Below are 23,873 nucleotides of genomic sequence, written 5' to 3' on the forward strand. Positions count from 1 at the left end.
TGCCCAGCCATAATCCCAGGCAGGAGGCATCCCGCAGCAGGGTGGGAGGCTGCTGCTAATAGCAGCTTACGGGGCTCAACCAGGAGAAAGGACACATCATCTCTCTGTGATCTCTCCCAGGCTTTCAATTAATAGTATGAAATGCACAGCTTGGGTTTAAATCTCTCGATTTTTTTCCCCCCGCCTCTCTCTGGTGATTATTTGCAAATCAGCTTTTGACCTGATTAGAGCCGAACCTACTTAAAGGAATTGCAGGGAAAGACCTTAAAAAAAAAAATCCACTCTGTTAACCCGGTAAGACCAGAATCATTCAGAAATCCTTTGGTGCAACAATTCCTCCCCACCCTTCAGTCTTGGTACAGTTACGGCCTCGTCACACCGTGTTCCTGCGGCGTCTGCAGCTGAAGTGTTAAATTCATTGTGCTTCACCCACATTCCTGTTTGCCTACCAGATAGGGGAGGTTGTTGCTGTTAGCGAGGACGGGAGGGCTGGTGGAAGAGCAAGAAGCAATCCCAGGCGTCCTTGAAGCTTTCACTGCTGCAAATAAGCGCTCGTTTACCTCAAAAATAATAATAATAATAAAATACCTTTTTGCTTTGGATACGTGGCGAAAGCTGCGCTTGAGGCAGAAGGGATTTTAAAGGATGGGGGGAGGCAGTTGTGGCCTCCTGGACACCCACAGCCTCGGCGGGCAGCGGGATGTCCCTGTTCACAGGGCATCACCTTGCAGCTGAAATGCGGGGGGGGCTGGTGGGAGGTTGGTGGCATCTGTGTCCTCAGCCCGGTCTGCAGAGTAAAAGAACAACAGCAGCTCCCCCAGGCCGGTGCCTGCTTTAGGAAAAACAAAAATTAAATAAAATCTAACCCGAGTCCCATCACAGGGCGCTTGCTCCAGGCCAGGATAACCCTCCTGGGGCTGCTGGGGGATGTGGCCACCTGCACCCCTGCCCAGCCCTCGCGCCCCAAATCCTTCTGAGTCCCAGGGCCGTGGTTTCGGGCAAGGAACCCCGTGTCACCCCCAGAGAGCTGTGCTGCCACCACCACCGCGCTCACCCACCGTGGGGGGGACAACAACCTGCTGGGGGGTCCTGGGCCCCTTTTGGGGTCAGATTTGGGGAGAAAACCCCCAAACACATGGTGAGAGGGGAGATGCAGCCCAGGATTTGGACCATTCCCCGCCTGCTGCCAGGAGCATCCCTGGCTGGGAGAGCAGAGGGCTTTAAATAACCCCCAGCACCTCCGCCAGCAAAAACACTGCGCAAAGAGCACCCCCCCCCCCCCCACCGCCTTTTTATGAGATTATTCCGTTAGAGAAAACAATTTTCTAGGAAAAAAAAAATATGCAAAGACCTAAGCCCAGATTTTCTGCTTTTCGCTCTTAATTCCCAGCCGTGGGACGGGGTGGTGGTGGGGGGGGGGGGACACACGCGTGGGGCCCCAGCGCCTGCTGCGGGCCGGCGACACCAGAGGGCACTGCAGGAGCCGCCTTGGCGCAGCCCGGCCCCGAGCGGCTTCGTGGGGTGGAATCGGTCCCCCCCGCCGTGTCCCCTGGGTCCCCAACCCCCTTGGGGTCCCTACCAACGTTGGGGTCCCCAGCCCTTCCCTCCCAGAACACCCCCTCCCCATTACTCACCCTCTCCCCCAGCCTCCAGCATTTATTCCCTTAAAGGTCCCAATTAGCCCCAATTAGCCCCAGCGGGTGGGGATTGCCCCCCCCCAGCCCTGATTTGCTCCTCCAAGCACCTGAGTCCATCCCACAGCACTGCCCTAAGCTATTTTTTGGGGGGGGCTGGAGGCAGCACACTGGGGGTTTTGGCCTCTTTCCTTCCTCCAGCCCCCCTGGGAGGTAAAACAGGGGCTGGGGGTGCGCCTTGGTGCATTTTTGGCTCCTTTTGAGCCCGTGAAGGTTTTTATCTCCCACCCCATCCTCTGGCATCTGCCCTGTGATGGGCACCCTTGTGCTTCAACTCTTGGTTCAGACATGCTGAGAAAAGTTGATTAAATCATTTTATTTTCAGTTCTGCTGGCCCATTTCTCCCCAGACCCCCCCCGCTGAGGGCCTGAGACACCCCTGTGCCCAAAGACAGGGCTGTCACCATGGGCTCTGAACCCCCTGTCCCCACCACCCCATCACCCCCTGTCCCCACCACCCCATCACCCCTTCCCCATCACCCCTGTTCCCACCACCCCCTGTCCCCACCACCCTGCCACCCCTGTCCCCACCATCCCACTGCCCCCTGTCCCCACCACTCCATCACCCTGTCCCCACCACCCCATCCCCACCGGTGCCATCCCCACGCAGCCCCAGTCCTGGGGGGTTTCCAGGCCCCCGGAGCCTGTTCCTGCTGCAAGTGGCCGCGGGGCTGATTCCCCTACACCCGCCTTGATGTGCTAAGCCCATCTTGGTCCAGTTCTCTCTTCCCCGCTAAGCTCCTTAAGTCACTGATCTGGTTAAACCTCAGCGATCAGTTTGTTTTGCCTGGCAAGTTAACGCACCTAATTCCTCGCTACCTCGCTCCTGATGCTCACCCTGCGTGGAGACGCAGCTGGGTGGGTTGGGGATGCTTCGCACCCCGTGGTATGGGGTCGATGTGACACCTCTCTGGGGTCCTGCACCCCTTGGTAGGGCTGCAGAGCCGTCCCCATCCCACAGCTTGGGTGGAGAAGAGCAGAAGAAAGAGGCTCACTTAGCCTCATCCCCCTCCCCGCACACCGTCCACATTTTTGGCTGTTGAGGAAGGTTTTCTGCAGGCCTTTGGGCAATTTGTTAAGGGAATTGTTTGAGGGAAATGGGGTAATCAGCCCTGCTACGTGCGGGCTCAGGGCTGTGGTTTCTCGTGGCCTTTCTCCTTCCAGGAAGGCCAGGCAGGAGAAGGCCGTTGGGCAACAGCGGGGAGCATCCAAGCCGTGATTTTCCAGGGTTCAAATATCTCTGCCTCTGACCCGGGCTTGGCTTAAGTGCCCCACAAGGCTCTCTCGGCGGAGCGGTGTCTCTAATTTCAGCCCTAATCCGATCACACGCCTCTGCCTGTGCCTCTGCCGGCTCCTGCCTGAAGCCCGCAGGTGCCGGGCAGGATCCGGCTCCTTCTCCGTGGGACGAAGCTGGCACTTGGAGGGTGATGCTGAGCGTCCTGGTACCCTCACGGGTCCCTTTCCTACAGCTCCAGGGTTTTCCCATGCCCACAGCTTCCAAATCCACTGCAAGCCCCGTGAAGGGTGATGGAGACACCCCAAAATAACTATACCATGCTCACAGCATGCGGCCTCAAAGGGCAGAGTGCATGGAGGGGCTGCACCTTGCTCGCCGTCCCCTGCCCCACACGCTGGGGCTGGCAGAGGTGGGAGCAGGTCCCCCCGCGCCCCTATACCTATAGATTGAAGCCACCCCCTATAGGGACCTGTGGAGCAGAGCTGCTAAGCGAGGCAGCCCGCCCTGCACGTTTCCTTAGGCTGTCCACGCTAATCCTCAGCAATCCGATGTGATGGGAGACCTGTAACCTGATCGCGGTTCCTTAAGGGTTTTAGCGGGATTAATTGCCAAAAGCGCTGCTTATTGCTCGCAGCAGCAGGGGCACAGCCCCCCTGGTGCTGCTTTCCCCGGTGCTGTGACCCCAGGGGCTCTGAACCCTGCACGTCTGTGAGGAGCCCCAAAAGCTGCGGTGATGTGATCCCCAAATCCCAGAACCGGAGTCTGAGGGTTTTGGGGTTTGTCCTTCAAAAAGGAGGGAGGAGAGGCAGTGCTGTGGGGTTCGGGCTGCGAGGTGCTGGCACATCCCGGTCCCCACACGCGGGGCTTTCCTTCGCCTGCACGGCGGTCGCACCCCGATGTTGGTGCTGCAGGGCCTGGGCTCCGTGGCTCTGGGAGGTGGGGATTTGAGGTAAAAAGCCCCAGATTTTTTCAAACGTGGTGTTTGAAGGGAGGTTAACTCCACCAGGCGCAGTGATACTGCAGAGCTACACACCGGGTGTTCTCCAGGGCTCGAGGGGTCCCAGCCAGGTGCGCATGGTGGGGGTCCCGCTGCTTGGCCCCCCCGGGGGACCACATGGCAGCGGTGCTGAGCAGCTTTGCCATGCCCTGAGCCTGCAAGAGGCAGGAACCCATAACGATAAAAGAGAGAAAAAGCAACCCACAGCCCTTCTTTTCATTCCCTTTTTTGCACCAGGGGTGACAAGGGGTGGCTGCCGTGATGCGGGAAGGCGCCGCCGCCAGGAGGAGGAACCCCGGCACCCCGCGGCACCCCTGGGCACCGAGAGCCAGCCGCAGCCCCGGCTGACGCGGTTGGGCTGACGCGGGGACTATATCGGTCGGTGACAGGCAGGAAAGGAATCCGCCGAGGGAAGCCAAGCGCAGGCTCGGCGCTCCCCGCCGCCGCTCCTCTTATGGAGCGGAGCAGGAGGGCAGAGGGGCCGGGGCAGCTCCCGTTATGGAGAAGCCCTGGGGAAGCCCTGGCTCGCAAGAGCTCTCCTCGGCCCCGCAGGATGCCGTGGGGACTCTGTGCTCGGGGCACGGCACCGCCTGGGGACACCGTATCCATGACTGCCGGTGCCTCTTGGAGAGGAGGAGGAGGAGGAGGAAGAACTGGCGAGCTGTTCCTGACACCTGCTTGGTGCTGAGCCTTGGTGCTCAGGGACAGGCAGCCGAGGCTGCCAGACCCGTCCTGCCCGAGGTGGCACGGGCACAAGTGGGTGGCACCAGCTGTGGGTGCTGTTGGGTGCCCGGCGGGTCGGGGCAGGTGCCGGGGAACCAGCCCTCGCCTTTTGCATGGGCTCAGTTCCCAGCTCCAGCATCATTTCCAAGAAAATCCTGGGCGGGTGGGAACCACGCCGTTCCCAGCACTGGCGCCCAGGGCTCTGGTGGAGCGGTGCCACCCCGGGGGGTTTGGGGCATGCAATGGGGTCCCCCCTCCATCAGCTGGGGCCAGGCACTCTCCTCGCAGCGAAGGCACAAGCTGCAAAATTACTTACACTCGGAGGAACACTGCAGGAAGGAGAAGCCCTTAGCTAGCAGCACAGCAGCCAGGGCCGGCTCAGCTCCATCACGCTGGCAGCAAGGAGGGCGGCGAACCTTTGTGTGGCAGGAGAAAGAAACGGCTGCGGTGGCAGGAGCAGCAGCTCCGGGTGGTCCCAGGCACGAGGGACTGCTTGGTGCTCGGCTGCTGTGGGCAGGCAATCGCAGGAAGGTGTTGGCTGGCAAACCGAGGACTATTTCGCTTCGTGTTGTAGAGGAAGGGGAGGTTTAGGGTGGCTGGTGTGGCAGGGGGTGGCGGGTGTTGGGCAGCATTGGTGGCAACGTGTGATGTCCCTTCCTGACAGCTCGGCGCTGCCACCACACAGCAGTGCTCACTTCATAAGCAGATGGGTTTTGGGGTGGGTTTGGGGTCCCTGGGGACTGCAGTTGCTTTGAGCACCTTTGGCAGAGGAGGAGACGGCCCCGCTGCAGCCCAGCTCCTCCACGAGCTGCCGGCCCTGCTACCCAGGGCTTTTCAACACCAGCCAAGAGCGATGCCCCTTTGCTGGGGTGCAAACTAAAAGCCTCTTTGTGCAAACCCACGGGGCAGAAAAAGGTCCGAAACCGGGGCAGCTCAGCACGGGCACAGGTCAAGGGCACGGCCGAACCCCCTCCCCGGCCCACATCCAGCTCCGTGGAGCCGCTGCCTTGCCCTGAGCTGGGGAAGCGAACGCCCCTGCTCTTTCCCACGTGTTGTTGAGCTGCTCAAATATTTGCTTTGGAAAGCGCTGCCTTGCCCCGAGCCCCGCAGCCAAGGCCGTCCCTGGCTGCTCGCAGCAGGCACCGAGGAGGGATCCTGCTCAGAGGCAGCCCCGGGGTCTGACTCGAGGGAAAGCGGCCCTGGGGCTGGCCCCGTGCTCCAGGCTGCTCTTCAGGGCTGCGGCACCTTCCTTGGGGTAGGACAGGGAGATAGAAGCTGGGCCATAGGACATGGCCCCAGGGAGGGGACCTTCCTCCTCCTCCTCCTCCTCTACCCCCACCAAAGCACCCACAAGGCTGGGAACCCACAGAGGAAGGACAGAGCAGGGCGGTGGGGATGCCAGTGCCCTATCCCACAGCACCCCAAGAGCTCAGGGCCATCAAGTGTCCTCACCACGCTGGGAACCCTCCAAAACCCAGCGAGACTTCAGCAGAGGGAAGGGCTGGGAAACCGCTTTGTGGTCTCAGAGGGAAGCCCCAGCCCTTTGGGCTATTTTCCAACCCTCCTTTGCTCTTACAAACACACTTCTAGCTCCCCTTGCAGCAGGAGGGCACGTCGGTGGGAGCAGGGAGGTTTCAGAGCAGGAATTTGGGGCAGGGGCCCCTCTGCCGCCGGCAGCCGCGGCTCCCCGTGCTCTCCCGGCGCTCCCCAGCCCTGGCCTCCGCGCTGCCGGCCGCCGGGAGCTGGAACAGCCCTCGGTGTCTGGGACACTGCCCTTTGTTTCGGAGAATAAAGTTAGCGCTGTTACTCAGCCTGTCGCTATTCCAGCAATTCCTGCCTCCACTTCTGCTCGGCAGCGGGAAGCATTCCTGCCCGCGGCTGCCAGGAGCAACGCTCACGGGGGGATGGATGCGGCAGGGGTCCCGCGGGGCAGCCGTCCCACTCCCGCCCTGGCCCCCATGGGAATGGTTTTTATGGTTCTGGGCTTTACCTTGGCCTCCTGGGTCATTGCGGTGGCTCCTCGTGGAAGAAATGTCCTAATTCTGATTTGTTTCGTGGTTGTGGCCGCAGGAAGCCTCGACACGGGGGTGGTGCCTGGTTTGCATCCCCAAGGAGCCCGTTTCCAGCACGGGGCACTGGTAACTCACTGGATCCATGTAAGGAGCAGCTTTGTTGTCCCCTGGGGGGCCAAACCGCAACCGAACAGCCTGCACGCTGCAGGGTGGGCTCTCTGGGATGATGCAAAAAAATAGGGGGAAAAGTGGAGAAACTGAGGCAAGGCAAAGCCGAGCAGCTTGCCCAGAGCCGTGCTGGCTGGTGCCAGCAGAACTGGGATCCTGCCCTGCATCTCCTGTGCCCAAATGTGATCCCGATCCCTGTGCGCGGCCCAGGGACACAAGCAGGGGCACCAGCAGCCCCCAGACCGGGTTTCAGACCAGCCACCTGAGGGATTTTCCCCACATCCATTATCACCCATGGGACCTGGGTAAGGAGAGCTGGAGGACGAGGGGCTGGGGATGAAGCGTTATCGCCCAGCGCCACCAATTTCCATGCTGATCCAAGTTTTGCTGATGCCAGCAGGGCTCTCGCAGCACGAACCATCTGGGGCCATGTTTATTTTCCTGCCTGTTTTCTGCCCTTTCCCTTCCGATAGGCAAAGCAAACAGCCTTCCTCTCCGCCCTGCACACGCTTGCACCGTCCCCCTGCTTTTGCCCTCGTGGAAGAAAAGGCAGTGGCATTGATAAACCTGAGCTGGGGTGTGAAACAAGTCCCTGGAGCTGGCGATGCTCTGGGGGAGCCACTGGGGCTGCCCTGAAATTGTATTGGGGCTTTGTGGGGGAAGGAGGGAGAGATTTTGGGGGGCTGCACCCAGCTTGCAGCAATTCCTCTTTCGTTGCTGGCAGGAGGACAGAGGGACTGAGAACTCAAACCAAAAACTGGGTTGAAAAGCAGAAAACAGCCTCCTCCTGTGGGCTGGTGGAACAGGTCCAGGGCCAGGTGGTGCCAGCATCCTCCCCTGGAGAGCCACCCCTGTAGGGGCAGATCCAGCCCTGAGGAGAGGTTGGGGGGCTCCTCACAGCCCGTCCTGGTGGCACCCGTGCCCATATTGTGGGACACATCGAGCTGTGAGTGACAGCAGAGAGGGGACCCAGCCCCGTTCTCATTTTGGGGACGCTCCTGGACAGCCCCGTGCGGGGCAGCCCCTCTGCTCCCCCCAGCCTGGGGAGCTGCCGGCATGGCACCAACATCCCTCCTCTGCTTCGCTGCAGTTGGGGATGAAAACCTGGAGAACAGACCCCCCACAATCCCAAAAACCACCGAAACCCCTTCAGGAGCACCCCATCCCCTCGGCTTTCATATCTGACAAGGACCAAGCACAGAAACCCCAGGGCACAGCAGCCCGTGCCTGGGGCTCCGCGCTACAGTGGTCAGCACGGGAACAAAGGGAGGTCGGGAGGCCGGGAACGTCCCTTCCCAGCCCCGGGGACATTAAACAAACCCCAGAGACCATTGTCCCTTTGTCAGCCCCGCAGGTCAGCCGGGGTTTGATCTGCAGCCCGGCACGTCGGAGGGAAAAATTCCTGCTGAGGGTTTTGGTGCAAGTCCCCGCCGGCCTCGTAGAGCTGCTGGGCACCGCGGACCCCCAGACACCCTTCCCAGCTCTTCTGAAATGGGCTCAGTGTTGCTTTTTCCCCAACTTTCCCCTTTTTAAAAGCTTGTGAGAAGATCTCCCTCTATTTGAGAGCAGTGTTCGGCGCATGACCTCCACTGCTCAGGAATGAGGGGTAACCACGGACGTGTCCACCACCTCGAAGCCTGGAAACATCCTCCATTTCGTTTTTCCAGTGGAAAACTGCATCTGAAAGGGCAAATTCTTTTGGCTACCGCTTAGCCACTGGCCCTGGCTGATGTGGGGACCAAGCAGCCCGTTTCTGTCCTCCTACCAACCCAGCCCATCAGAGCGGGCAGCGATCCGGCCGACGGAGCCGATTAAACCCATAAAAGCCTCCCCTTGGCTTTGCAGCCCATGCCGAGGGCAGCAACGAGCCCAGTGTTTGCGCTCGTCGTGGCTCGTGCATTTTAGAAACCCGTCAATTGAGCCTTATAATTGCCTTATAAACCAAAGCTATTTTAATGGTGCTATCTCCCTCTCCTAGGCTTTTCTGATAACCCCGGAGTTATGTACATAAATAACGCGAAATTGCCGTAATCTCCCGGATTGTGCACAGAGCTCTCGCTGGGAGAAAGCAGCCAGGACACAAAGGTTGCTGTAATCTTGAAATACTCGAAGAACAGGGCACGGCCAGGTGAATTTATTACCTGCTGTCAAGCTCTGCTCCAGCTGGGGCCGGCCGAGCCGCCGAGGAGAAATCCAAACAGTGCCGCTGTGAGCAAACACTGCCGCTCCTGCGGCCGCTCCTGCCGGCCCCTTATCGCTGCTGCTTTCCAGGTTTGGGGTTTTCCTGGTGCTGCGAGAGGTGAGCGCCCAGAGCTCTTTGCTAGCAGCGTCTCGAGGGGCTGTGAAGCCCCAGCGAGCAGCGAGGTGCCAGTGGACAGCGTGGGGGAGCCAAGTGCAACCTCTGAGCATCCCCGGGCATGGAGCTGGACCTGCCGAAAAACCCTATAAGGATGCAGCCCGTGTGCTTGTCCTGGTGTGTCCCAGCACGGGTGCAGTGGGTGCTGGAGAGCTGAGCCCCCTACGTGGGAGGGGAGAGGCTGGGTTAGGGGGTAGGAGCAGGCTGGAGCGCTGCACATAGTGCAGGGACAGCCGGGTCCTTCCCTCACCCGTCCGGCACAGCTTCCCGGAGCCACGTCTGGAGAGGGGCAGATGGATATCACAAAGCACCCAGCTCCTTATTACCTCCTTTTTCCAGCGCATCTCCTGCGAGGGGACAATTAAAGCATCTTCCCGAGGCGTGACACACGGCGTGGGGACTCCCCAAGCTGCCCGGGCTGGTTTGGGAGGGTGCTGCTCCCCCGGCCGTCCTCGTGCTGGATTGCTGGGCCCTGGGACAGCCACAGGCTGGTGGCAGCCACGTCCCCTCCAGCCTTGCTGGGTGGCTGGAGAGGCAACGCCTGCCAGGACGGTTCGACCCTTGGGTGCAGGAGGACGAGCCACGGTGGCACCTCTGGCCGGAGGGAGCTGTGGGTGCTGGTGTGATGAGGCAGGAGAGGTGGCCCCGGGCTCAGCCGGGCTCCGTGTCCCTTCCCGATGCCCAAAACCTCATGTATGGCACCCTTGGGCACCCCATTCCTCCAGGAATACAGCCAGCTGAGCCAGCAATTCAGACACCCACGGGCTACAGCTGCGGTTCAGGGCATCCTTTAATGCCCCCCCCCCCCCAAATACCCTCTCAGTCGATATTGCAGCTTGAAATCCAGCACTCACACAGCTGCTCCAACCTAAGCAGACTCCTCGATCCTTCCTGGAGGCTCTGCGAGGCGTACCCACAGGGCAAGACCTGGGGGAACATGGGGAGGGCACGGGGGGAGACCCCGGTGAGCATCCTGCGGCAAGGGGGAAGCCACGGCGATGGGCTCGGCGCTGCCCTGTCCCGCGGCCAAGTGATCCCTGGACATGGCCCCGAGAGCACTGGCCCAGCCCTGCCGCACGCAGCTTATCGAGCTGGACCCGCTCCAGGCTGCAGGGCCGGGCCGGCCAAGTCCAGCCGGGGCTGGGCTCTGCTCCACGCGGGTGAGACACAAAACTCCTCTCCTGCTGTCCTGTCCTGCCGTCCCGTCCTGGTTTTGCCTCCTGTCCCTTTCTGCCCCGCCGCTTCCCCGTGCCGCAGCCCCAGAGCATCCTTTTGGTTCCTGCCCAGGACACGGCACCGAGGCACCTCTTAGAAGACAGCTCAGGTCCTCAGCTGCAGCGCGGGGAAGGTGCCAGCCCCTGTGCCTGCAGTGTGCTCCAGCCCTGCGCCCCGTCTCTGGGTGAACGGACACCCCCCACACACCGGGGTGAATCACAACAGCTCCCTTCACCCCGTTAATACCCCAAGACACAGCCATAAAGTGGCTCCAACCCGTACCCAGCAGGCAGCCTCCGAAGGGGCAGGTGCTGACTCCTCTGTAGAGTGGGTGAGCAGCGGCACGGGGCTCTCATGCCGTGTGAGCCCTTTGGGTGTCTCGGCATCCTCCCTGTCCTGGCGAACCCACCAGGCAGCTGGCAGGGGAGCATCCCTGCTTGGCACGGGACAGCCCACAGTGTGGGGCCGAGCTGTGGGGTCCTATGGGCTTGGTGGTGCCCCCAGCACAGCCTGGTCACTGCTCCATGGGGTGCAGGGGGCAGAGGCTGTCGCTGTCTCCATTGCTACCTCCCCCTCCTTCATCCCAGCCACACTGCTTTCAGGACACTGTGGTGCCCGCAGATGGCTCCGTGGAGGAGAAACCCTCATGCAGACGTTTATGTTTTACCCCACAGCAGCCTGGAGGTGATCTGCAGCTGCTGGCCTGCGGATAAAAGAGAGAAAAACCCCAAACAGCTTCAGTGTTGCAGCGCCGGGCAGTGGTGGGCTCACCCCGTGCCCCCCGGCCCTGCACCAAGCAGCGAGGAGGGAACAACGGGGCTAATGAGAGGGTGGACTCCCTCAATTAGAGGATAACGCCACAGTCCTGGCTCTCAAAGGCTTTTGTGAGTGATGAGTGCAGGGGGGATGAGCCTGGGCTCCTCCACCTGCGCCAGCACCCATGGGCCCTGCAGCTTCTCTGCACTGTGACGGGGAGATGCTGAGTGTACGGGGGGCTGGGGTGGGTGCTGGTGTTTGGAGGGGCTGGGGCTGACCTGGGGGCTGTGGGTAAGAAGCTGCCGTGTAAGAAACAGCCCAAGAGACGGGGCTTGGTTTTGCCATGGGGTAAACCAGGCTCAGCCAGCATGCAGGCTCTCCTCTCACTCCAGCACAGCATGGGGCACCCTCGGGGCGGGTCGGGGTCACTCCGCGCCACACTTGGTGCAGCCTGCCTGGATAAAACAAGTCATCGGCATGGTGACGGTCAGGTAATCATCATTATTAGGGCTGACCCTCGGTGATGCCACCCGCCTCCGATTCCCTGGCCATTGAAGGGAGTCGGAGGGTGCAGGTTCCCTCCCAGGGCTGGCCGTGACGTGGGAGCGCGGGGAGGATGCGCTTACTCACGCTGCGCCCGCTGTCACGGGCGGCCTCGGCACGCCTGGGAGCTGGAACACCTGAATCCTGCCCCAAATTAGAGCCTGGGCTTCAAAGGCTGCCTTCCCTCGGCAGCATCGCAAAGTCCCTGAGCTGCCTGCGGTCGGAGCAGCCCTGGAGCCGCAGAGGATGCGGGCGCCGCGTTCCCAGCATCGTGTATGGGAAGAGGTCGTCTGCATCCCTCCTGCCCTACAACCTCCCCCAGTTAGGGCTCATTTTTGGCTTTCCCAGGATGGCAGCACTGCCTGGGAGCTCACCTGCTACAATATACCCAGGCAGTCGATTCTCCCTTCCCAGAGCAGAGGCTGCTCCCCAAATCCTGGCTCAGCAGCGAGGAAACCCCTCTGCTAAGGGAAATTACGCCCTTGATGCTCACGCTGGCAAATTGCAGCGTTTAGGGCCGGCTCCAGCCATCCCTGCCCCAGCAGAGGAGGGGCAGGGGAAGAAACAGGCTCGACTCGTTGCGCTGACGAAGATGGAAGAGGGTGGTTAGTAAGTGGCACGTTCACATTACGTCCAGCCTCGAAGGAATGCAGCCAGGATCCATTAGGGGAGCAGTCGTTCCGTGAGTCACGCTGCGGCCATGCGGATTTAGCCGGGATTTCGAGACCAAGCGACCTGTAATTGCACATCAGCGGAGGGATGCTTGCAGTAATCGGCCGGCCCGGCCCGGCCGCTGCGGGGAGAGGGAGGAGGGCCGGCCGGGGCGTGATGCAGCCAGCCCCTTGTTAAATTACCAGGCAAAAATGTAGGCCACACCAACGCCACGGGGAAACGCGCTGCCTGGCGCTCTCCCTTTGAAGGCAGGGTGACACTGCTCCTGCTGAAGCCGGGTTTTGATAGCGGCGAGATAAGCAGGGTAAATATGTCGTGGTGGCAGCACGGGGCAAGGATTGACCGCCCCGGTGCTGAGCCCAGGGCAGGCGGGCACACAGGGCAAAGCCGTCCTCGTCAGGGAGATGTTCCCATCCATCACCCATGGGAAACGTCGCTCCCTGGCCGGGACGATGTGGGAACGGCTCTTCCACTCTTGGCTACGAGACTCTGGAAAAATGATGTGAGCCTGAGGAGCACAAATGCATGTTCTCTCTTGCACAGCAGAGAGAGATAACACCCTGCACCTCGCCGGCACTGCTCCAGCCCAATGCCTGTCCCCAAAACCACGCTCCCACCTCTCCTCGCCCCTACCCTCTGCTATTTCTGTGTTAGGGATGAGCAGTGGCTGGGGCAGGGGTTGCACGGACCCCCCGAATCCCAGCCCCGCTGCATCTCCTGGCTCCGTTGTGCAAGAGCTGGAGGCTGCGGGTAATCTCTTTTATTCCTTTCCCAAGAAAACATGACTTGGCGAGGGCTGTCACTCATCCCCTTAATAACGCTGGATGCCAGCGGATGATTTCAATCACATTTGTCGAGTTGCTACACGCTGGCACCGGCGGCTGGGCAGGGCTGCGCCCAGGTGCTGGGTGGAGGGAACGGGTGCTGTGCTCAGGGAACGGGTACTGTGCTTGCCAGCACCATCGGGTGCCACGACCTGAGCCTTGAAGCGAGAGGAGCTGCAGGGAGGAAGGGCGAGCAGTCAAGGGGATGCCCATGGGTGCTTCGGGGAGCCGGGTTGATGGTCCTGGGGAGCGGGCGAGCTGCTCCATGCGGGCTGGTGGCTCCTCGTGATGCCTCCCGAGGGAAGGGGACAGCTGAATGCCCAGCTCCAGGTTGTCTGCAACAAGGCGAGGCACTGGGCCTGCTGCTCCTCCTTGCCTGACCCCGCACTGGGTTGCGATTCTAGCTGAACATGCCACAGACAGGAGGGACAAGAAGCCTTTAAAGTGCTCTGAGACTCCAAACTGGCGCTGAGCGAAGCTGCAATCCCATTCACAACCCTTCAGCCTAAACCAGGACCTCAGGCAGACAGTAACCAGGGCCGGCAGATAAGATACCAGGGCTCAGCGGAGCCGCGCTCCATGCGTTTCTCGCCCCGAGCCGCCCTCGCTCCCCGGGGGCTCGGCTGCTCCCCGGCCCCCGGTGCCATCCCGTGGCAGCTCAGCTCCGTGCCGGCCCCGCCGCCCTCCCGGTCCGCACGTATCAATGGAGCATTTGTCTCGTGCTTGGCACCAGGCGCCGGAGCACAAGGGTCCGTGCGCTGGCTCGCCCAAACACAGCTATAAATGGCAAGAGGAGCCGCACAGACAGGCTGTTCTCGCGGTCGGCACGCTCTCAAATAGCACGGTTAACACCCGCGCTGCCCGAGCAGCTACTGCGGAGGAGCACGGGCGGACAGAAGCTCCTGCGTGCCCCGAGAGAGGCTGATTAGAGCCCGAGGTACGGCCCCAAGGCAGCCACCAGCACGCACTGGGATGGTGCCACCCCCGGCGCCGAGCAGAGCGGTGGCAGCTGAGGGGTTGGAACAGGATCGCGATCGGAAGGTTTGAGACAAATTCCTCCCGTTTCACTGATCTGGGGCTTGGCCAGACCCAGCTGCAGTTGGATCCCGCAGCTGTAAGCCCTGCAGATAAACCACAACACTACCAAACACCCCATCATACCGACCACCCCATCAGGGCACCCTCCATCCAGCTGCGCCGCAGGGCAGGTGCCAAACTGCTCCAAGGTGCCCAGCGGGCTCTTCCATGCCCAAGCTGCTGGCCACGGCCAAGCAGAGCCCAGCTCCACCATGGGCACCGCACCAAGGGTCTAAAAATAGGGGCAGAGGCCCGAGCCCAAGGGAAACCCAGCCTGCGGGCAGCCTCAGCACACGGAGCACCCGCGGCTCCCCAGAGACCTCCGGCAGCCAAATGGCTCTGCGCTCCCCTTCCTTTTGTGGGAAGGGCACCAGGAGAGCAGCAGGAGCTCCTCGTGCACTCAGCACATCTCTGGTGTCAAGCACAGCACCAATCCTGCCCCCAGCACAGCCCAGCTGCCTGCACAGCCCCTCTGCAGAGTGCCCAGCACCACGCAGTCCTCATCTCCTACACCAGGTGCTCAGGGCGCCGGTCCATCACCCCCTGTCCAAAGGGGAAAAAAAAAAAAGACAGATACAGGCCATGAGAAAAAAAAAAATATGGTTTTATTTGACAATTAACAAAAGAGGGATCCAAATCTCAGCTGTAAACATGGAGAGCTCCTTTCTGACCACAACGAGTACTTTCCACCAACGTCCTTTTGTATAGCCTGATCCGCCCCAACAATGACAGCCGATGCTGTCAGGGCTTTTGCTGCTCTGCTCGGGGTCACACACCCCGAGCTTATTCCCCAGCGCAGCACCAGCCACCCGGCAGGACCCACTGCTGGCATGGGAAGGAGCCAACAAACCGAATATTTCGGGGTCAGCTCTGCCCACGGGACACCTTGGGGAAGGCAATGTCATCCCATCTTGCCATGCACAGGGTCAGGGAAGGCAGCAGAGCTCCCAGAGCAGCTCTGCAGGAGCAAAGCCCTACCTGAGTAGGTGATGGGGACAGTCCCCACGCCAGCCCTGCTGGAACAACCCCAGCCTGATGTCAGGGGGAAGCTCAGCCCCAGGACTGCCAGAATTTGGAGAAGCAGAGCCTTTGGAGAAGCAGAGCCAGCAAGTTCGCCCCAAACAAGGACTGGCATGCCGTCAGCTCGCTTGGTACGGTGGAACCAGAAGTGCCTGTAGCTCTGCATGGGGAAGTGAAACTGCAGCTGAGGCTGGAGGGCAGCCAGGCACAGAGGAGCTCACACCCAGCTTCCAGCCAGAGTGGAAGCCTGCCCCGAGCACCAGGACCTGAGCTTTTGGGGAAGATAAGGCTTTTGGAGCTCCTCACCCTCACCTTTCCAAAAAGGACCCCAGGCGCGTCTCCCAGTGCCACCCCAGCCAGAGGGACCTCAGATGACCAAGGGAGCTGGATGCCCATGGGGCCACGAGCAATTCGAGGAGCCACCAGGAGCAGAGGACACCGAGGAGCAGCATTATAAATAGAAGCCTCCGGCACGGAGCAGCCTGCCAGCAGCTACACGCTCCCAGGCTTTGCTGCCTGGATAGGGAACCAGGAGCCCAGGGTGCCTGCACCGATTCCTCCACAGCCGAGTTCAGACCTGGTTCTTCACAGGGTAGGGGCAGCAAAGGGAACACGCCCCTGCCCTGCTGGACAAGCAAAATAAAAATCCAACAGATTTGAATACACTGTATTTATTTGAAACAGATTCTAAAGAATCTAGTGAGTCTATGTCAAGCCCATCGCATGACAAGTGATACAGGTGTAGGAAAAAAAACATTTAAAACAAAATCAAGTGCCATTCAAGCTACTGGAATTGTCCATTGCCCCCTCACAGGAGGCAGCACAGTATCACTGCAAGATCGAGAAAATTCGGATTCAACCCATTCACAAGAGTCCCACCACACACACTATCATAAACCAAAAAGTGCAATCTCAACATAAGTTGCCTGTCGAGCTGTTGGCTGTAGGTTTTTTTTTTTTTTCGACATCTTAACCAGGAAGGAGGGAATCTCAGTTTAGTGCATTTGTGTTTGGGGGTAGAGAGTAAGAAGCCTGTAAAAAAAAAGCATGCTACATGTCATCTATGTCCATCTGAAGATTAAAATGCAAGAAAAATCGTCCCTTGGAGCCATGAAGGGGGTATAGAGGCATAAATGGGGTATACTGGGGATGTCCACAGCAGCCCTTAAAACAGTTTTACCTTGCACCAAAGAGTCTCAGCCCCCGCCAAGGGGATCAGGCTCAGACCTGCGGCACCCACTCCATTAGCAGCGCTTCCTCTTCGGTGCTCACCAGCTGGGAAGCAGAGCTGGACCAACTGAGACCTGCTTAGCTAGTTGGTGTTTTAGTTGGTGTTAAGCGCAAGAGCCCCTGCAGCATCCCCTCCCCGCCCCACATTGCCCCTACCCCAAAAAACGTCGCAATCTGGCTAAAGGCATTCCAAGTATCTAGACTTTATTAGTGTTCGGTCTGCCCGGCTAGTACAGGTGTCACAAAAACCAAGAAACAAGTTAGTAGAGATACTCAGGTAACTCGAGCAGGTTAGCCTCGGAGGGAGCACCATGATGCCACGGCATCCCCGGAGCAGCATTTTAGGGAGCGCCTGGTTGCCTTCCCATCTCTCCATCCGTGCATAGTTAAGTCTGAGATGATGCTCCACAAGAGCGGGCCCTGCAATCCAGGCATCTCATCAAGAGACTTTGTGCTCTGGACACCCAACAGCTTCAAAGCCACGTCTGACCAATAGAGCCAAGCCCTCCAGACACAAGAGGGTTTGTTCAGAGAAGACATACTCCCCCCCCGCCTCCCCCCCCCCCAAGGCCAACTGACTCTTGCACAGAGCCCCACAGTCTCCACTTCTAGCTAGGGAATGAATTTCAAATGCTATCGATGGCTCACGCGTGGGATCACTCAGCTGGGAAGAGGCTGTTTTGGGGACAGGAGGGAAGATCCCAGCCCTGGGAGAAGAGATCCTGGAAGAGGTCTGCTCTTCTCCTAGAAGGACACAGGCTCCAGCCCCCAGAACAGCGACAGCTGGAGATAACGGGCTCATTAACCAGTTTGTGCTTCAAGGACAAGCCTCGTCCTCCCAGATAACCCAGCTGGCCTCTGGCTTTGTGCATTGAAACCACACAGCATGCCAAAAAAGAAAACAGCATTTCAAATTCTCCTAGAAAATCCACAGTTTGGTACAGCAGCCTAGGGCAGGTTCCTGGACAGATCTGCCTCATCCTTTAGGGATTACATTTTGGCACTGCAGACTCGGGAGCTTCAATAAATTCATAGGTAGGTCCCTGCTGCCTTATCTCCATGAAGCTTCGCACAGCATTTTCCACCATGCACTTCCCTCCCTCCCCCCCAGTTTTAGGCATTTACAAGCCCACCCTTGTTTATGCAACTCAGCTTTGAGAGCTATTTGCTACAGCTGGTCCTTCACAGGCAGCAAGCCATGCCAAAAACCTCAGCAACATGTAACCTGCAATCCCATCCTTGCTTCAGCGAGGCTACTAGAAATGATCTCACGACCCTCCCACCCCAACCAAAATATTTTCCTCTCGGGACATCCCACTCAAGCTCTTGGGATGCCAGCCCCTGCAAAAAAAAAAAATAAGGTTTACAGTACAGTTGTGTTTGTATTGTTACAGGCACTTAAACAGGATTCTTTGGTCCTTCAAAGGAATTAGCCACTCTGGCTTCTGTCTTCAGAAACCACAAGTCTGCACTCCCATAACACCTCCTGCACTAAAAAAATAATTCGGATCCGCTTCAGGGCAGTGCAGCTCTACCTTACTGTAATTCTACAATCTCCCCACACACACACCCACCCCCCCATTGCCTACAGAATTCGAGAAGCCATCGAGTCTCCCCGTAAACGTCCGAGCCATCTAGCTTCCATCACACTGCACATCCCATCACAGTGTACAGCAGACAGGTCTCGTCCCAACCATCCCAGGAACAAGATGCTCGAGCCAAGAGTCCAGGAAAAGTTTCCTCTCGGTGCAGTCCTGGGAAGGGTCCCCCCCTCCCTCCCCACTCCCCAAGGCAAGGAAATACCTCGGGGGACAGCCCCTGAAGCTTGTCCCGGCTCAGTTACAGGGAAGCCACGTTGGGTAGGACTGATTGCAAGGCAGGAAGGGCTGCACATGGGTCACGTAGTAGTTGAAGTTTATTTCGCTGACATAGGGAGCTGGCTGGTAGTAGCAGGTAACGTTTGTGACGGTGGGGATGATGTTCTGCTCAGCCAGGACCCTCACAGCCAGCATGGCAATGAGGTTCAGGGTCTGCCTCCTCTCGTGTCCCATGAGGCAGACCGTGCTCTCATTGACCACCCTGTGGAGGGTCATCAAATAGTCATATCTTTTGCTCTCCATCCCAACAAAGTGGCTCTGGAGGTAGCACTCCAGCTTCCTCTGCTGCTCGCCGATGTCAGAGAAGTCTATGAAAAACCTGGAGCACATGTACCTCTGTAGCGCCTTCATATCCACTTCCAGCTTGGGCTTAAACCCCCTGACCAGGAGGTTGCAGTACTTCAGAAGCCCCCCGCCTCGGATCTCCTCGGGGTTCCTGGTGGCGATGACCCTGCTGCGGAGGTGCTCCATCGCCTCCTCGAAGTCCCCGTACATGCTCTCCCCGGTCACCGTAGGGTGGAAGTTCTCAGCCATGGGGTTCTCTGAACACTCCCCAAACAGCAGCAGCGAATCCAGGATGATCTGGAAGGAGTCCACGCTGAACTCGAACTGCCGTCGGAGAGAGTCCACGAACTTGAGCTCCACGTTCTTCCCGCTGTTGTTGGACAGGGAGATGAGGCTCCAGCGGTCGGTCTCGTTGCACACCTTGACGAGCTTCTGCACGTACGCCTCCTTCAGAGTCACGGGGGTGATCTTGTCTTTGTTGACGCCTTCTGGGAGGAAGTCGAGCAGGCAATCCATGACCACGTCCTTCACCTGCTGGAAGACATCTTCGGTCTTCAGATCCACACCAAAGATGAGGTCCAGGTCTTTGTACCCCAAGCCACTGTCTTGATGTAGGACATGGCTAGCTGCTGAGCCATTCAGCCTCACGTTATGGACTGCGATTCCCTTCTTCTCCAGACGACTACGGACAACCTGAGACGGACAGAAATGTGGTGAGAAGCAGGCGAGCATTCCTGGAACAGCCTCACTACAGCAGCAGGATTGGCTCCCTCTGCTTATATGGGTCACTCCAGTGCAAGACAGCAAAATAAAAAGCTAGTCCATTAGAAATAGGTCACTTTGGAAGGCTTCCAGAGCCTTGAGGGAGACCCAGCCCCAGCTGCTGGCGGGTCGCACTCACTCCTTTGAGTTAGGGGGGGCTCCTGGCGTACAGGAGCAGCTCTTGAGAGTCTTGAAGGGAAGAGCTTGCTCTTCCCTTCCTCCCCTCACTGAGGGTGAGATGTTCCCTAAACCAACCCCGATCCCTGCTCACCCAGGGAAGGAGCAGCCAGCCTTCCAGCCTTTCCTCTAGGACCAGATTTAATCAGGGCACTCACCCATCCCGGCCATCCCTTTACCTGTCAGCATTCATCAGAAGCAAATCAAAACGCCCGAGCTGCTCCGAAAGCCCCAGCCAGGTGTCTCGAAGTTCATGTCCTAACTAGTAAGTGTATCCTAACAATTTCCAGTGTGTCAGAGCTTCGTGCCGAACTTGGCGTGCTATCAAGCACAGGAGGCAGCTTTCATCTTAGGGGTGTTACTTCTCTGATTTTAATGCTGCCTGCTCAGTCCTGGCACACCCACCCTACCTGCAGAGCTTTGTTCGTTCAGCACGGCGCTGAATCACTTGCCCGATTACTTAACTTGCAGGAGGCTGAAATAACCCCAAGACCATAAGATCAACCGCTCTGGACACCAGCTTGTAATTTGAGTGTCACCGAGCCCAGAGATCCCAGGGGATGAGGCTCATGTCTCCCACCAGCTCGTCCCACCTCCCGTCACTTTCATGTCCCTCCCCAGCCATTAGCCACCGCCAGGAGCCCTGCGAGCCTCATCCTGCTCGCCCGGTGCTAGAAGCATGGTTGCAGCTTGAAAGAGCCCAAGCTCGGGCTCCGAATGGAGACGTTATCTCCTGAGAAGCCAGTCTGACCGGGCTACTCGGCCCCGCGAGGCTGTCCTGGCTCGAGGAGCCCCACGGAAATGCAAAATCTCGGCGAGAAGCTCGAGTTGGCTCAGCCCTGTTCTTCTGGGGGATGCTGAGCATTGGGTCTGCAGCAGGACTGCCCCTGAGCTTGGTCTGCAAGCAGCAGGGGGTGAAGGGCTCCAGCAGGCAGCCCCCCGTGCAGGGAGGAGACGTTTCGGCAGGGTTTTGGGAGCGTTTTTTCAACTTGTTAAGCCCTAAGTTCAGGGCGCTGCGAAATCTCCTGATGCAGCTACTCTGCTGGCATTTCCCCACTGCTCCCTGACATTAGGAACTGCTGCTCAGGCTGGAAATGTGCCTGGGCTCGTGGCCAGCCCGATGGTGATGGTCACATGCCAGGCACCAGTTAACCAGTGAGCTATTCGCCGTCGGAAGTCCCAAGTCCCCCCAGCGCAGCCACGGACACGTTTGTTCTCCAAGGCAGACGGTGCCGAGAACCAGATTTACTCCTGAAATAAGGCGCTGGGTTATTCCTACACGCAGAGGCCAGCTCAGAGCCGACCCTAATGGGCTCTTGGTGGGACACCGCTGCCAGCTGGGCAGTCACCGAGCTGCTCACGCAGGCACAGCTCCACGGTGCTGCCTGTTAGGGGTTAGGGGGTTGTTCTACCAGGTTAATGCAAGACGGGACATAGGTCACAAGCGTCAGGTACAGATCCAGGTGCTGGTCCCAGCTAAGATCTCATTCCAGATTAATTTTCCAGCCACAATCAAAGATTGTTGCTTAATATCTCCCTGGGCAAGGCTCGGGACCTACAGACCCATGACCCTGGGCAGACAGCTCTGCCTACACAAGAGTTATTGAGGAAGAGGGGGGAAAAGCTATTGAAGAAGAGGAGAAAATCCCACCCAGAGGGGGCAAACCACCCCAATTTGGCCCAGAAGCTGCAGGGGGGAGCAGACAGCCCCAGCACCCCAGGATGAACACCCCCAGCCCCAGTGCAAAGCACACCTGGAGTCACCCCCTGGCTGCAGGGGGTGCAGGTATGTGTTCTCCCCCTGGGGGTTGGATATTTGGGGGGTTAGGCAGCTGCTGACCTGCTTCCCAAAGCAGCATCCCACCTGGGGTGTGGGTCAGCTAATTGGCTCTGACAGCCGGGCGCTCACCAGCCCTCCACCTGCCGCTTCCCACCACAGCCCGAGCCACAGGCACATCCCAAATAAGTGCCTTTGGGGTTGCTCACATCGTTAGTCAGCCCTAAACACAGGGGGCAGCACGCCTGCCTCTCACCGCATCTCAGGGTGCTGGTGGCATCCACGGCATCCTTTTGGGCAGCTTCAGCACCAAAAAATTCGGCTTGCTGGGGGAGCATCTGATGCTGCCCCATGTCGGGTGGTTAAGGGGACCGGGGCTTCTCTAGCCCTTCCCGACCCCAAGGCAGCACCTTAGGGTGGGTTCCCATCTTCTGCTCGGCATAAAGCCTCGGGAGCACGGGCGTCCAGAGCTCCTGCCCCCAGCAGATGCAGCAGGAACTCGAGGAATTTGAAGTCAGCCTCGCTCGAGCGTCACTTGCTCGTTCCCAGGCAGAAATATTCCCCCAGCAGCCGAGGCCCCCCGAATCCTCACCTTTAGTTTATTGTGAAGCCTGTTTGCTCGTGGCTTCGTGAGCAGCCTTTTTAATTAGAAGCCGGCATGCCCGATTTTTTACATTTGATGAGTCATTACCGAGGCACGAAGTTACCTCCCAACCATGAATATGCAGCAGCGTAGCCGAGCTGCACGGCCAGTTGAATATTACACGCAGTTATTGCTTTATGGTTGAACTAACAGGAACTCTCCGACGACATTAATCGGGGGGGACGCAGCGTGCCACGACCCCGAGGACACTTGGGGCTGCCACCCCTGCACCGGCTGCCCCCGGTGCCCGGTACCCAGGGGCTGGGGGGGGGCACTGGGAGGCAGGGAGCAACTGGGAAAGGCCCTGCAGGTACCAGGGGGACCCTGCAGGTTCTGGGGGCATCTGTCCAACACCCTGATCCCACCATGCCCTGGTGGTCCCAAGGCACTGGGGGGGGGACAGAATACTGGTGCCCACCCCAGGGGGTCCCTGCTGGTCCCGGGGGACCCCCAGGAGGGTCCTGAGTGGGTCCCTGCTGGTACCAGGAGTCCCAAAGGGGCTCTGCCCACTGCAGCCACCCCAATCCCACCACATCCCAGTGGTCCTAAGGCACTGGGGGGGGGGGGGCAGAATGGCTCTGCCTGCTCCAGGGGGATCCCTGTCGGTACCGGGTGGGTCCCTGTCGGTACCAGGGGGGTCACCTGGGTGGCCCCGGGGGGGTCCCAGCCCCCACCACCACCCTGACCCCACCATGTCCCAGTGCTCCCCCGGTCCCGGGGTGGGGCAGAACGGCTCTGCCCACCCCGGGGGGGGGGGGTCCCTGCAGGTAGCAGGAGGGAACCCGGGTGGTCCCATAGGGAGCCCTACCGGTATAGGGGTGCTCAGCCCCCACCAGCACCCCAACCCCACCACATCCCGGTGCTCCCCCACCCCGGGGGGGGGGGGGGGAGCCCGGACCGGCGCTGCCCTCCCCCCCGGGGGGGGGTCCCCGGTCCTCACCTGCACGATCGTGCGCGGCCGCACCGAGAGCGTAGGGAAGTTGCCGCGGCCGTGGATGGGCACGGCCTCGCCCAGGATCTGGTCCAGCCGCTGCACCTGCTCCCACGTCAGGACGCTGAACCGGCCGCCGCCGCCGCCGCTTTCCGCCTGCCCCCCGGAGCCCGCAGCGGGCCCCCCCGGTGCCGCCGCCGCCAGCATCACCGCCAAAAACCCCACGGAAATGGGGATAAACGGGAGGAAATTTTTTTTTTTTTTTAATTAATAATAACGAACCGGCGCGGGGAGCTGCGGACGGAGGCGGCCCCGGGGGGATGCTGAGCCCGGCCCAGCCACGCTCCGCTCCGCTCCGCCCGCCACCGGCCGCGCTCGGCACTGCGCTCGCCCGCGCCCCGCCGCCGCTTTATGTAGGCGTCCGGCCGCGCCCCCTCATTGGTCCGGTGTCTCCGCCAATCGCTGCCCGCCGCCGCCGCCTCTTCGGCTCTTTCATTGGTCGCCGTTAGGAGCTGGGGAGCGCCGCGGAGCCAATCGAGAGAAAGGGGAGTGGAAAGAGGCGGGGTGGGGAGGGGAGGGGCGGGGCTCGCCCGGGTTGTCCCGCCCCCTGATGGCGGGAGGGCGGTGGCTTAAAGGGGCCGCAGCACGGGGGGGAGGGGTGGGGGGGGGGAGGGGTGGGGGGGGCCCCAGCACAGGGCTGGCTCCACGGCCCCCTACCGCGGGGTGCCCCGCTGGTGCCCCACTGGTGCCCGATTGGTGCCTCATTGCTGCCTCATTGACATCCCATTGATGCCCCATAGGCTTCCCATTGATGCCCCATTAATTCCCTATAGATATCCCATTGCTGCCCCATTGACCTCCCATTGATTCCCCACTGACATCCCATTGCTGCCCCATT

The 23,873-nt window shown here is 59.8% G+C and overlaps 1 protein-coding gene across 1 annotated transcript; it reads right to left on the bottom strand.

The window, feature by feature from the left end:
• Positions 1-15,948: 15,948 nt before the first annotated feature.
• On the bottom strand, positions 15,949-23,353 carry TENT5B (terminal nucleotidyltransferase 5B). Its single transcript, XM_040535033.1, has 2 exons — positions 22,985-23,353; positions 15,949-19,378 (listed from the first exon to the last, which is right to left on the bottom strand). The coding sequence occupies exons 1-2, from the start codon at positions 23,180-23,182 to the stop codon at positions 18,359-18,361; spliced, it is 1,218 nt and encodes a 405-aa protein (XP_040390967.1). The 5' UTR covers positions 23,183-23,353; the 3' UTR covers positions 15,949-18,358.
• Between the last annotated feature and the right edge of the window lie 520 nt (positions 23,354-23,873).

This window comes from Cygnus olor, chromosome 23 (genome assembly GCF_009769625.2).
Source record: "Cygnus olor isolate bCygOlo1 chromosome 23, bCygOlo1.pri.v2, whole genome shotgun sequence".
Classification (NCBI taxonomy): domain Eukaryota; kingdom Metazoa; phylum Chordata; class Aves; order Anseriformes; family Anatidae; genus Cygnus; species Cygnus olor.